This window comes from Salmo salar, chromosome ssa09 (genome assembly GCF_905237065.1).
Source record: "Salmo salar chromosome ssa09, Ssal_v3.1, whole genome shotgun sequence".
In the NCBI taxonomy this organism is placed as follows: domain Eukaryota; kingdom Metazoa; phylum Chordata; class Actinopteri; order Salmoniformes; family Salmonidae; genus Salmo; species Salmo salar.
In genome coordinates, this window is record NC_059450.1 from 134,298,496 (window position 1) to 134,311,589 (window position 13,094).

The 13,094-nt window shown below is 42.4% G+C and overlaps 1 protein-coding gene across 2 annotated transcripts; it reads right to left on the bottom strand.

The window, feature by feature from the left end:
* Positions 1–126: 126 nt before the first annotated feature.
* slc37a4a (solute carrier family 37 member 4a) lies at positions 127–5,010 on the bottom strand. Of its 2 annotated transcripts, XM_014214754.2 has the most exons (8): positions 4,435–5,007; positions 3,987–4,219; positions 3,555–3,801; positions 3,134–3,292; positions 2,676–2,761; positions 2,474–2,587; positions 2,233–2,371; positions 127–571 (listed from the first exon to the last, which is right to left on the bottom strand). In XM_014214754.2, exons 1-8 carry the CDS (start codon positions 4,580–4,582, stop codon positions 405–407), a joined length of 1,293 nt encoding a protein of 430 aa, XP_014070229.1. In that variant the 5' UTR covers positions 4,583–5,007; the 3' UTR covers positions 127–404. The 2 variants fall into 2 exon arrangements, with proteins under 2 accessions (XP_014070229.1, XP_045580608.1); XM_045724652.1 differs by lacking the exon at positions 2,233–2,371 and having other exon boundaries at positions 4,435–5,010.
* Positions 5,011–13,094: the final 8,084 nt, after the last annotated feature.

Below are 13,094 nucleotides of genomic sequence, written 5' to 3' on the forward strand. Positions count from 1 at the left end.
TTATTCAAGTCTTATCTATTCAAACACATTTCACCCATAGAAGGAGATGTGTACAGTGCTAATTTAAAAAGTGAGCAGTACATTTGACCATAAAGTGTCTTGGTTTCAAATAATCATATTGACACATTTTCAGTACTTGAATCTAGGATCTGTTTTATGCCATGAGCATTGAAAAGAGTTTTAAGTAACACAACATGGTTGATGTATTTGTATCTGAATACATCTTCAGTGAAAATAAATATTCCCTCGCTCAAATCCATGTCTCACCATCTCTTAAAAGAAGAATATACAGGACCATGTCTCCCGTCAATTCAATTGAGCCTTTTTCAAAAACACTTAATAAATAAGAATGTACATTCTTATCCTAAATCTCCCACATTGACAGCAGAGAGTTGGTGTAGTGATCAGTCAGTCTTCTTGGGGATGTGACCCATCTTGGTTCTGATGTTCCGCAGCAGGAAAAAGCAGATGGTAGTGATGAGACAAGTGATCTCTGCTACCCAGAAGGCCATTTCCCAGCTGTGGTGCTTGGCGATGGTGCTGAACGGCAGTCCAGAGCAGAAGCCACCAACTGAACGATACAGGAATGTCAATTAGGCTGGTTCTCATAAATAGGATATACAGACTTAGTTGAACTACACTACCGGTCAAAAGTTTTAGAACACCTAATTCAAGGGTTTTACTTTATTTTGACTATTTTCTACATTGTAGAATAATAGTGAAGACATTCAAACTGAAATAACAGTAATCAAAGAAGTGTTAAACAAATCAAAATATATTTTATATTTGAGATTCTTCAAATAACCACCCTTTGCCTTGATGACAGCTTTGCACACTCTTGGCATTCTCTCAACCAGCTTCACCTGGAACACTTTTCCAACAGGAGTTCTCACATATGCTGAGCACTTGTTGGCTGCTTTTCCTTCAGTATGCGGTCCGTCTCATCACAAACCATCTCAATTTGGTTGAGGTCGGGGGATTGTGGAGGCCAGGTCATCTGATGCAGCACTCCATCACTAGCCTTCTTGGTAAAATAGCCCTTACACAGCCTGGAGGTGTGTTGGGTCATTGTAATGTTGAAAAACAAATGATAGTCCCACTAAGTGCAAACCAGATGGGATGGCGTTTTGCTGCATAATGCTGTCGTAGCCATGCTGGTTAAGTGTACCTTGAATTCTAAATAAATCACTGACCATGTCACCAGGAAAGCACCCCCACACCATCACACTTCCTCCTCCATGCTTCACGGTGGGAACCACACCTCCGTTCACCTACTCTGTGTCTCACAAAGACACGGTGGTTGGAACCAAAACTCTCCAATTTGGACTCCTGACCAAAGGACATATTTCCACTGCTCTAATGTCCATTACTCGTGTTTCTTGGCCCAAGCAAGTCTCCTCTTCTTATTGGTGTCCTTTAGTGGTTTCTTTGCAGCAATTTGACCATGAAGGCCTGATTCACACAGTCTCCTCTGAACAGTTGATGTTGAGATGTGTCTGTTACTTTAACTCTGTGAAGCATTTATTTGGGCTGAAATTTCTGAGGCTTGTAACTCAAACTTATCTTCTGCAGCAGAGGTAACTGGGTCTTCCATTCCTGTGGCGGTCCTCATAAGAGCCAGTTTCATCATAGCACTTGATGGTTTTTGCGACTGCACTTGAAGAAACTTTCAAAGTTCTTGACATTTTCCGGATTGACTGAGGTTCATGTCTTAAAGTAATTATGGACTGTCGTTTCTCTTTGCTTACTTGAGCTGTTGCCAAAATATGAACTTGGTATTTTAGCAAATAGGGCTATCTTCTGTATACCCCCTACCTTGTTACAACACAACTGATTGGCTCAAACACCTGTTAATTGAAATGCATTCCAGGTGACTAACTCATGAAGCTGGTTGAGAGAATGCCAAGTGTGTGCAAAGCTGTCATCAAGGCAAAGGTTGGCTATTTGAAGAATCTCAAATATATAATATATTTTGATTTGTTTAACTTTTTTGGTTACTATATGATTCCATATGTGTTATTTCATAGTTTTGATGTCTTCACTATTATTGTACAATGTAGAAAATAGTAAAAATAAAGAAAAACCCTTGAATGAGTAGGTGTTCTAAAACTTTTGACCGGTAGTGTACCTGTCTGGTACTGCTAGTAAAGCCAAGACACCGGAATACAATGCAAACAAATGTGAGAAAAGCATTCATTAGAATTTGAGACATTTTGGTTGAGATAAACTTACTGTTGGCCATTAGGGCAACAATAGCATGTGACGTTCCACAATAGTTTGAAGGAGCACTCTCATTGGCTATCACGCCAAACAAGGCTATTGGTCCGTAAGATGAGAAGCCAAATGTAGCCCCCAAGAAGAGGATCCACATCTGAATTTATAACATAAAAAAACAAAACATGAACTAACAAACAGACTAATAGTGTATTGGCTCTGAAAGGAGTTTTGATGGAACATGATGTGTTTACTATACCTTTGGGCTGTCTGGCGTGACAGTGACCCGGAATAGATACATGGAACCAAACATCCCAGCCATCATTGAGATCAAGAGAAAATGACGGGGGTTTCCATGACTTTTCATGCCTTGCTGTACAAAAAGAAATACAGTACCTTACAAACACTGCAGTGATTTATATAGAGCTCTGAATTAGTGTATGATGTCACTGTAAACCCACTTGTGCCACAGCCTTGTCAGAGAAGTATCCTGCAGCTAAACTGCCCAACAGGCCTCCCACCTCCAGGGCACTCATGTAGGAACTGCCTGTGAAAAACAGCTGCATTCAGTCAAACTTAACAAGAGGCAGTTATTACTGAGTTATCAACTGCAGTCTATTGCATACTGGTAAAACAGGCAGGTTAGCGTTTTTAGTCATGAATCTGCAGTGGTCACTAGCTGGCACTGTCAACCTTAACCACACTGCTAACCCCAATGCCTAACCCTAACCTTGAATGAATACCAAAAAGCTCATTTTTGTTTTAATACATTTTTACAATATAGACTATTTTTACTTTGCAGCTGGCCTATCTAAGAGCAAATCACTGTTCTGCTTCCAGGATAAGATTCATGACAATACATGTCAAACTGCGTAAAACAGAGGGAAAACGCAGGTCTTAATGTATCCGACTTACATACCCATGAGTGTTGACTGGCCCTTGTCCTGGATGAGGAAGAGCTGGCCCCAGTCAGTGCAGGCTGTCTTCACCCCAAACACTACCAGGTAGCCCACAGACAGCAGCCACAGGTAGGGGGACAGGATGAACTCTTTGAAGGTGGTCTCATCACTGGATGAGCCTGGTAAGGGAGAGAGGTTTCAGTCACACTAGCACATCACTTAGAGTGTGCATGATCTTGAACTTGTTCACACTAGCGTGTGAGGGGCACACTGGGTACAGTGTCCATTGACACAGAGTTTTACTGACCTTACACACAATTGCACATGCAGACAATACACAAAAAGGCATGCGTTCAAAATAAAACCTGTGCACGTCACAGTCGCACATATTTTGCAATGTTTCAACCACAGGAGAAGATGAGGTTAGCTCCCAGCTCTGACCTGCTTTGCCCTTCCTGGCCCCCCCAGTGTCTATGTTGGGCAAGCCCACGTCTTTGGGCTCGTTCCTGATCAACAGCAGGCAGACGAAGGAGACCACACAACAGGAGAGGCCTGAGATGGACAGGGTCGTCCTCCAGCTGTAGCTCTGGGCCATCAACGTTGCAATAATGGGGCCTAAACTCCCAGCCAGGTTCATACTGCAGGACAGAATCGCCCACCACGTCCCAAACTGAGAGGGCTCGAACCACTGAGGAGCAGAAGGGAATGACATTTCATAATATCAGACTAGTGATGTGCTTCATGGCTTAACACGACTAGGGATATACAAAATGGTACACTGACTGACCAGTATTTTAACAGTGCAGGCAATTGATTGATACGTGTCTGACAGCTTCATATCCTGTGGACTACAGTGTTACTTCCTGGTCCTACCTTGCGCAGCACCCTGCCACATGGGGGCCACCCCAGGCCCTGACCCAGGCCGTTGAGGAACCAGAGGCCAGAGAAAATGGCCACAGTGGAGGACCAGGAGAAGACCACATTGATGGCACCCACCATGAACAGGCCAATGGAGAAGAGCCAGCGGGCACTGATCTGATCCGACAACACACCGCTGATGAACTTGCTTATAGCATAGGCCAGAGACTGGCTACTAGTGATCATGCCTGAGGGGTAGTGCACACAATACAGAGGCAGAACACAATGTTTAATTGATTTTGGTACTAATATAAACATACACAAAGCATTAACTGATGTATCCCCATATGATCGTTCAATTAAACCAATCAGTCAGACCAGTATCGAAACTTTAGTTGTTAATTGTTGTTAGGGACATGCAAGACAGAAATAGAGGAAAAGACAATAGTGAGGCTTCTCTTACCCAGGTCATCTTTGTCCAGCTTGATCTCTTGCATGAGAGAGGGCATCACAAAGGAAAAGGTCTTCCTGTTGAAGTAGTACAGCGTATAGCCCACAAACATGGCCAGGAAAATGGTGGTGCGGTAATATCCATACCCTGCGGTTGCCATCGTTTTTGCAGTGCAGAAAAAAAGTGCTAAATAAAAGAGGATTATAAAACAAAACTACAGAGGAAGGGAGAGGCACCTCTTGTTTGAGTGTGAAGTACTTCTGCCACCAGTGACTGAACTTTGGTGTCAGGATCCACGGTGCAGTGCAGAGCTGGTTAGAAGAGGGAGAGAGCTGTAATCAATAATTGGGGTTAATGGTCAACTTCTCGACTCTAAGACTGATTTCCCCTGCCTTATCCGAGTTCTACAAGGGCCAAAGGGAAGAGGCAAAAATGGAATTGACCTACTCCGATGCTGTTATCTTCTGTAATGCTGCTTGTATTGTCCAACAGTCTGCAAAGAAAATGAAAGACACTCCTGATTCCTTTTATATACCTTTCACCCCCCTCTTGCTGATCCTGACTGTTCCTCCCTGCCAGTGTGCCTGGATGTTATTGAGTGTTCTTAGTTAATGATTCATTGGAGAGTCCAATGGTGACTGCAAGCCCAGAGGGCGGATCCTCCTCAGCCCAGGGGGTGTGTGAACAGAGATGACCGCCAGCACAAAACACAACCCCATTATCACGGTGGGTTGGTTGGTGTGAAAATGCATCATTAGCTAGGTTTCCATCCAATTGGCAACATATTTTCATGTGAATAACACAAAGGAAATATGCCCATTTTCCCAACAGTGGTGTTTCCAAACTGACTTGTTGCAGATACAAATCTGTGCGTGTTGATGTTGTGCACACAACATACACTTTTTCGCAACATTTGTTATGTACCTAATAAAAATCTAAAGTTCAATGTGTTTCCATCACATTTTCGATAGAAAAATGTGCCTACTCTGGTCTTGGCACGTGCACTCTAGCCAACAGCTCGCAGATACAGCGCGGGTAGGCAGAGATTATTATACCGAGAATATTTGTATTTGTCGAACGGTAGTCAAGCATCGATCATCTGTGGGAATAGGCTACTGAGAATGTGGTGGTAATTCCAATCACTGAATTAAATATTAATAATATGTATATGAACTGAATATACTTGTCAACAGCCAGTGATCATTTTTTTTTTTTTACCTGTAGCCTAATCTGACTGACTGTTACCGTCAATCTAATGATTTATAGCAATTGATTGTCAGTTGCGATAGAGCTTTGATAACTTCTAATTTAATTAATTTAACATGGCCATTAATAATTGCCACAACAATACACCAAAGTTATAGGCTATTTATTAAATTGGTCTGCCAGCTCCAGGTAGGCTAAACAAGTGGAACAAATTGACTCCAGCGATATAGTTATTTCAACATATTTATTTTATCAAATGGTAGACTACAATGGCATAATGGAAGTTATGGAACTCCCTCGCATGCTTCTGTTATGGAGAAAAGTCCTCAATGAAACTGACATTAAATGTGGAGAATGATACATTTGCATCTGTTGACCATCAAGTAGCCTATTCATTAAAAACTTAATAAAGTTGCCAATATTATGTTGCAATTTTGTAGTTCAGTAATTTTTTTTGGGTTGTCCCGCTTTACCAACCATAGCTACAGTTGAAGACGGAAGTTTACATACACTTAGGTTGGAGTCATTAAAAATCATTTTTCAACCACTCCCCAAAATTCTTGTTAACAAACTAAAGTTTTGACAAGTCGGTTAGAACATCTACTTTGTGCATGACACAAATAATTTTCCCAACAATTGTTTACAGACAGATTATTTCACTGTATCACAATTCCAGTGGGTCAGAAGTTTACATACACTAAATTGACCGTGCCTTTAAACAGCTTGGAAAATCCCAGAAAATTATGTCATGGCTTTAGAAGCTTCTGACAGGCTAATTGACATAATTTGAGTCAATTGGAGGTATACCTGTGGATGTATTTCAAGGCCTACCTTCAAACTCAGTGCCTCTTTGCTTGACATCATGGGAAAATCAAAAGAAATCAGCCAAGACCTCAGAAAAAGAATTGTAGACCTCCACAAGTCTGGTTCATCCTTGGGAGCAATTAACAAACACCTTAAGGTACCATGTTCATCTGTACAAACAATAGTACGCAAGTATAAACACCATGGGACCAAGCAGCCATCATACCGCTCAGGAAGGAGACGCGTTCTATCTCCTAGAGATGAACGTACTTTGGTGCGAAAAGTGCAAATCAATCCCAGAACAACAGCAAAGGACCCTGTGAAGATGCTGGAGGAAACAGGTACAAAAGTATCTATATCCACAGTAAAACGAGTCCTATATCGACATAACCTGAAAGGCCGCTCAGCAAGGAAGAAGCCACTGCTCTAAAACCACCATAAAAAAGCCAGACTATGGTTTGCAACTGCACATGGAGACAAAGATCGTACTTTCTGGAGAAATGTCCTCTGGTCTGATGAAACAAAATACAACTGTTTGGCCATAATGACCATCGTTATGTTTGGAGGAAAAAGGGGAGGCTTGCAAGCCGAAGAACACCATCCCAACTGTGAAGCATGGGGGTGGCAGCATCATGTTGTGGGGGTGCTTTGCTGCAAGAGGGACTGGTGCACTTCACAAAATAGATGGCATCATGAGGATGGAAAATTATGTGGATATATTGAAGCAATATCAGTCATGAAGTTAAAGCTTGGTCACAAATGAGTCTTACAAATGGACAATGACCAAAGAATACTTCCAAAGTTGTGACAAAATGGCTTAAGGACAACAAAGTCAAGGTATTGGAGTGGCCATCACAAAGCCCTGACCTCAATCCTATAGAAAATTTGTGGGCAGAACTGAAAAAGCGTGTGCGAGCAAGGAGGCCTACAAACTGATTCAGTTACACCAGCTCTGTCAGGAGGAATGGGCCAAAATTCACCCAACTTATTGTGGGAAGCTTGTGGAAGGCTACCCGAAACGTTTGACCCAAGTTAAACAATTAAAAGGCAATGCTACCAAATACTAATTGAGTGTATGTATATTTCTGACCCACTGGGAATGTGATGAAAGAAATAAAAGCTGAAATAAATCATTCTCTCTATTACTCATACTATTATTCTGACATTTCACATTCTTAAAATAAAGTGGTGATCCTAACTGACCTAAGACAGGGAATTTTTACTAGGATTAAATGTCAGGAATTGTGAAAAACTGAGTTTAAATGTATTTGGCTAAGGTGTATGTAAGATTCCGACTTCAACTGTGGCTGAAGTAGGCCAGCATGGAGTAGCTAAAGTGAGACAGTCGTATATGCTTTTCCAATGGAGGAATGAGATCCAGTTTACATTAGGGATCCTGTACTTAGTTATAGTGCATTTGGAAAGTATTCAGACCCCTTGACTTTTTCCACATTTGGTTACGTTACAGCCTTATTCTAAAATGTATTTAATACTCCAGCCAGAGCCTGGAGTTGAACCCGATCAAACATTTCTGGAGAGGCCTGAAAATAGCTGTGCAGCGATGAGTTTGAGAGGATCTGCAGAGAAGAATGGGAGAAACTCCCCAGATACAGGTGTGCCAAGCTTGTAGCATCATACCCAAGAAGACTCAAGGCTGTAATTGCTGCCAAATGTGCTTCAACAAAGTACTGAGTAAAGGGTCTGAATACTTATTCTAAAATTGATTAAATCGTTTTTTCCCCTTATCAATCTACACACAATAAAAAAACGAATAAAAAACGGAAATCACATTTATATAAGGCTGTAACGTAACAAAATGTGGAAAAAGTCAAGGGGTCTGAATACTTTCCGAATGCACTGTATATCCTGGAGCAATATCTTTTGATATCGGTGTGTGTGCATGCATTTTGCAAAATTCTGTATACATTTTTACTGTGCCTTCAGAAAGTATTCATATGTAACCGATGTGAAATGGCTAGTTAGTTAGCGGTGGTGCGCGCTAATAGCGTTTCAATCAGTGACGTCACTCGCTCTGAGACCTGAAGTGGTTGTTCCCCTTGCGTTGCAAGGGCCGCAGCTTTTGTGGCGCGATGGGTAACGATGCTTTGTGGCTGTCAGTTGTTGATGTGTGCAAGGGTCCCTGGTTGGGGCGAAGAGAGGGACGGAACCTACACCGTTACACATACACCTTGACTTGTTCCATATTTTGTTGTGTTACAGCCTGAATTCAAAATGGATTAAATCTTTTTTTTTGTTACCCATCTACACACAATTCCCATAATGACAAAGTGAAAACATGTTTCTAGACTTTTTGGCAAATTTGTTTAAAATCAAATACATAAATATTTAATTTACATATGTATTCAAAATTAGTCACATGTTAGAATCACCTTTGGCAGCTATTACAGCTGTGAGTCTTTCTCAGTAAGTCTCTAAGAGCTTTGTACACCTAGATTGTACAATATTTGCAAATTTTTCTTTTGAAATTCTTCAAACTCTGTCAAGTTGGTTGTTGATCATTGCTAGACAGCCATTTTTGCCATAGATTTTCAAGCCTATTTAAGTCAACTGTAACTAGGCCACTCAGGAACATTTATGTAGTCTTGGTAAGCAACTCCAGTGTATATTTGGCATTGTGTTTTAGGTTATTGTCCTGCTGAAAGGTGCATTTGTCTCCAAGGTTTTCCTCTAGGATTTTGCCTGTGCTTAGCTCTGTTCTGTTTCTTTTATCCTAACAAACTCCCTTGTCCTTGCCGATGACAAGCATACCCATAACATGATGCAGCCACCATCATACTAGAACATTTGAAGAGTGGTACTCAGTGATGTGTTGTGTTGGATTTGCCACAAACATAACACTTTTTATTAAGGACATAAAGTTAATATCTTCACCACATTTTTATCAGTTTTACTTTAGTGCCTTGTTGCAAACAGGATGCATGTTTTGGAATATTTGTATTCTGTACAGGCACCCTTATTTTTACTTTGTCATTTAGGTTAGTATTGTGGAGTAACTACAATGTTGTTGATTCATCCTCAGTTTCTCCTATCACAGGCATTCAGCTCTATAACTGTTTTAACTGGGTGTACTGATACACCATGCTCAAAGGGATATTCAATGTCTGTTTTTTGTGTGTGTTTTTTACCCATCAACCAATAGGTGCCCTTCTTTGTGAAGTATTGGAAAACCTCCCTGGTCTTTGTGGTTGAATCTGTGTTTGAAATTCACTGCTCGACTAAAGGACCTTACAGATAATTGCATGTGTTGGGTACAGAGATGAGGTAGTCATTCAACAATTATGTTAAACACTATTATTGCACAGAGTGATTTTTAGCAACTTAATATGTGACTTGTTAAGCACATTTTTACTCCTGACCTGAATTTATTTAGGCTTGACATAAAGGGGTTGAGTACTTGTTGAATCAAGATTTCTAGTTCTTATAGCCTTTAGCTGTACCCTTACCCTAGTCCTCCGCTGTTCCTCTGGTGATGTAGAGGTTAATCCAGGCCCTGCAGCGCCTAGCTCCACTCCCATTCCCCAGGTGCTCTCATTTGTTGACTTCTGTAACCGTAAAAGCCTTGGTTTCATGCATGTTAACATTAGAAGCCTCCTCCCTAAGTTTGTTTTACTCACAGCTTTAGCACACTGCCAACCCGGATGTCCTAGCCGTGTCTGAATCCTGGCTTATGAAGGCCACCAAAAATCCTGAAATTTCCATCCCTAACTATAACATTTTCTGACAAGATAGAACTGCCAAAGGGGACGGAGTTGCAATCTACTGCAGAGACAGCCTGCAGAGTTCTGTCATACTATCCAGGTCTGTGCCCAAACAATTCGAGCTTCTACTTCTAAAAATCCACCTTTCCAGAAACAAGTCTCTCACCGTTGCCGCTTGTTATAGACCAACTTCTGCCCCCAGCTGTGCCCTGGACACCGTATGTGAATTGATTGCCCCCACATCTATCTTCATCTAAGCTAAATGCCCCCAATCTCACACAAATTATCAATGAACCTACCAGGTACAACTCCAAATCTGTAAACACGGGCACCCTCATAGATATCATCCTGACCAACCTGCCCTCTAAATACACCTCTGCTGTCTTCAACCAGGATCTCAGCGATCACTGCCTCATTGCCTGCGCCCGTAATAAGTCTGCGGTCAAACGACCACCCCTCATCACTGTCAAACGCTCCCTAAAACACTTCAGCGAGCAGGCCTTTCTAATCGACCTGGCCAAGGTATCCTGGAAGGATATTGACCTCATCCCGTCAGTAGAGGATGCCTGGTTATTCTTTAAAAGTGCTTTCCTCACCATCTTAAATAAGCATGAGCCATTCCAAAAAACTTGAACCAGGAACAGATATAGCCCTTGGTTCACTCCAGACCTGACTGCCCTTGACCAGCACAAAAAAAATCCTGTGGCGTACTGCATTGGCATCGAATAGCTGCCGCGATATGCAACTTTTCTGGGAAGTTAGGAACCAATATACACAGGCAGTTAGGAAAGCAAAGGCTAGCTTTTTCAAACAGAAATTTGCATCCTGTAGCACAAAATCCCAAAGGTTCTGGGACACTGTAAAGTCTATGGAAAATAAGAGCACCTCCTCCCAGCTGCCCACTGCACTGAGGCTAGGAAACATTGTCACCACTGATAAATCCACGATAATTGAGAATTTTAATAAGCATTTTTCTACGGCTGGCCATGCTTACCACCTGCCTACCCCTACCCCGGTCAACAGCCCTGCAACCCCCACAGCAACTTTCCCAAACCTCCCCCATTTCTCCTTCACCCAAATCCAGATAGCTGATGTTCTGAAAGAGTTGAAAAATCTGGACCCCTACAAATCAGCTGGGCTAGACAATCTGGACCCTCTCTTTCTAAAATGATCCGCCGCAATTGTTGCAACCCCTACTACTAGCCTGTTCAACCTCTCTTTTGTATCGTCTGAGATCCACCAAAGATTGGAAAGCTGCCACGGTCATCCCCCTCTTCAAAGGGGGAGACACTCTAGACCCAAACTGCTACAGACCTACATCTATCCTACCCTGCCTTTCTAAGGTCTTCGAAAGCCAAGTTAACAAACAGATCACCGACCATTTAGAATCCCACCGTACCTTCTCCATTATGCAATCTGGTTTCCGAGCTGGTCATGGGTGCACCCCAGCCACGCTCAAGGTCCTAAATGATATCCTAACCGCCGTCGATAAAAGACAATATCGTGCAGCCGTATTCATCGACCGGCCAAGGCTTTCAACTCTGTCAATCACCACATTCTTATCGGCAGACTCAACAGCCTTGGTTTCTCAAATGACTGCCTCGCCTGGTTCACCAACTACTTTTCAGACAGAGTTCAGTGTGTCAAATCGGAGGGCCTGTTGTCCGGACCTTTGGCAGACTCTATGGGGGTGCCACAGGGTTCAATTCTCGGGCCGACTCCTTTCTCTGTATACATCAATGATGTCGCTCTTGCTGTTGGTGATTCTCTGATCCACCTCTACACAGATGACACCATTCTGTATACATCTGGCCTTTCTTTGGACACTGTGTTAACTAACCTCCAGACAAGCTTCAATGCCATACAACTCTTCTTATGTGGCCTCCAACTGCTCTTAAATGCAAGTAAAACTAAATGCATGCTCTTCAACCGATCGCTGCCCGCACCTGCCCGCCCATCCAGCATCACTACTCTGGACGGTTCTGACTTAGAATATGTGGACAATTACAAATACCTAGGTGCCTGGTTAGAATGTAAACTCTCCTTCCAGACTCACATTAAGCATCTCCTATCCAAAAATAAATCTAGAATCAGCGTCCTATTTCGCAACAAAGTATCCTTCACAAATGCTGCCAAACATACCCTCATAAAACTGACTATCCTACCGATCCTTGACTTCGGCGATGTCATTTACAAAATAGCCTCCAACACTCTACTCAGCAAACTGGATGTAGTCTATCAGAGTGCCATCCGTTTTGTCACCAAAGCCCCATATACTACCCACCACTGCGACCTGTATGCTCTCGTTGGCTGGCCCTCGCTTCATATTCGTAGCCAAACCCACTGGCTCCAGGTCATCTATATGTCTTTGCTAGGTAAAGCCCCGCCTTATCTCAGCTCACTGGTCACCATAGCAGCACCCACCTGTAGCACCCGCTCCAGCAGGTATATTTCACTGGTCACCCTCAAAGCCAATTCCTCCTTTGGCCGCCTTTCCTTCCAGTTCTCTGCTGCCAATGACTGGAACGAATTGCAAAAATCACTGAAGCTGGAGACTCAGATCTCCCTCACTAGCTTTAAGCATCAGCTGTCAGAGCAGCTCACAGATCACTGCACCTGTACATATCCCATCTGTAAATAGCCCATCCAACTACCTCATCCCCATATTGTAATTTATTTTGCTCCTTTGCACCCCAGTATCTCTACTTGCACATTCATCTTCTGCACATCTATCACTCCAGTGTTTAATTGCTAAATTGTAATTACTTCACCACTACTGCCAATGTATTGCCTTACCTCCCTAATATTACCTCATTTGCACACACTGTATATAGATTTTTTTCTATTGTGTTATAGACTGTACATGTATTTATTCCATGTGCAACTCTTTGTTGTTGTTTGTGTCGCACTGCTTTGCTTTATATTGGCCAGGTCTCAGTTGTA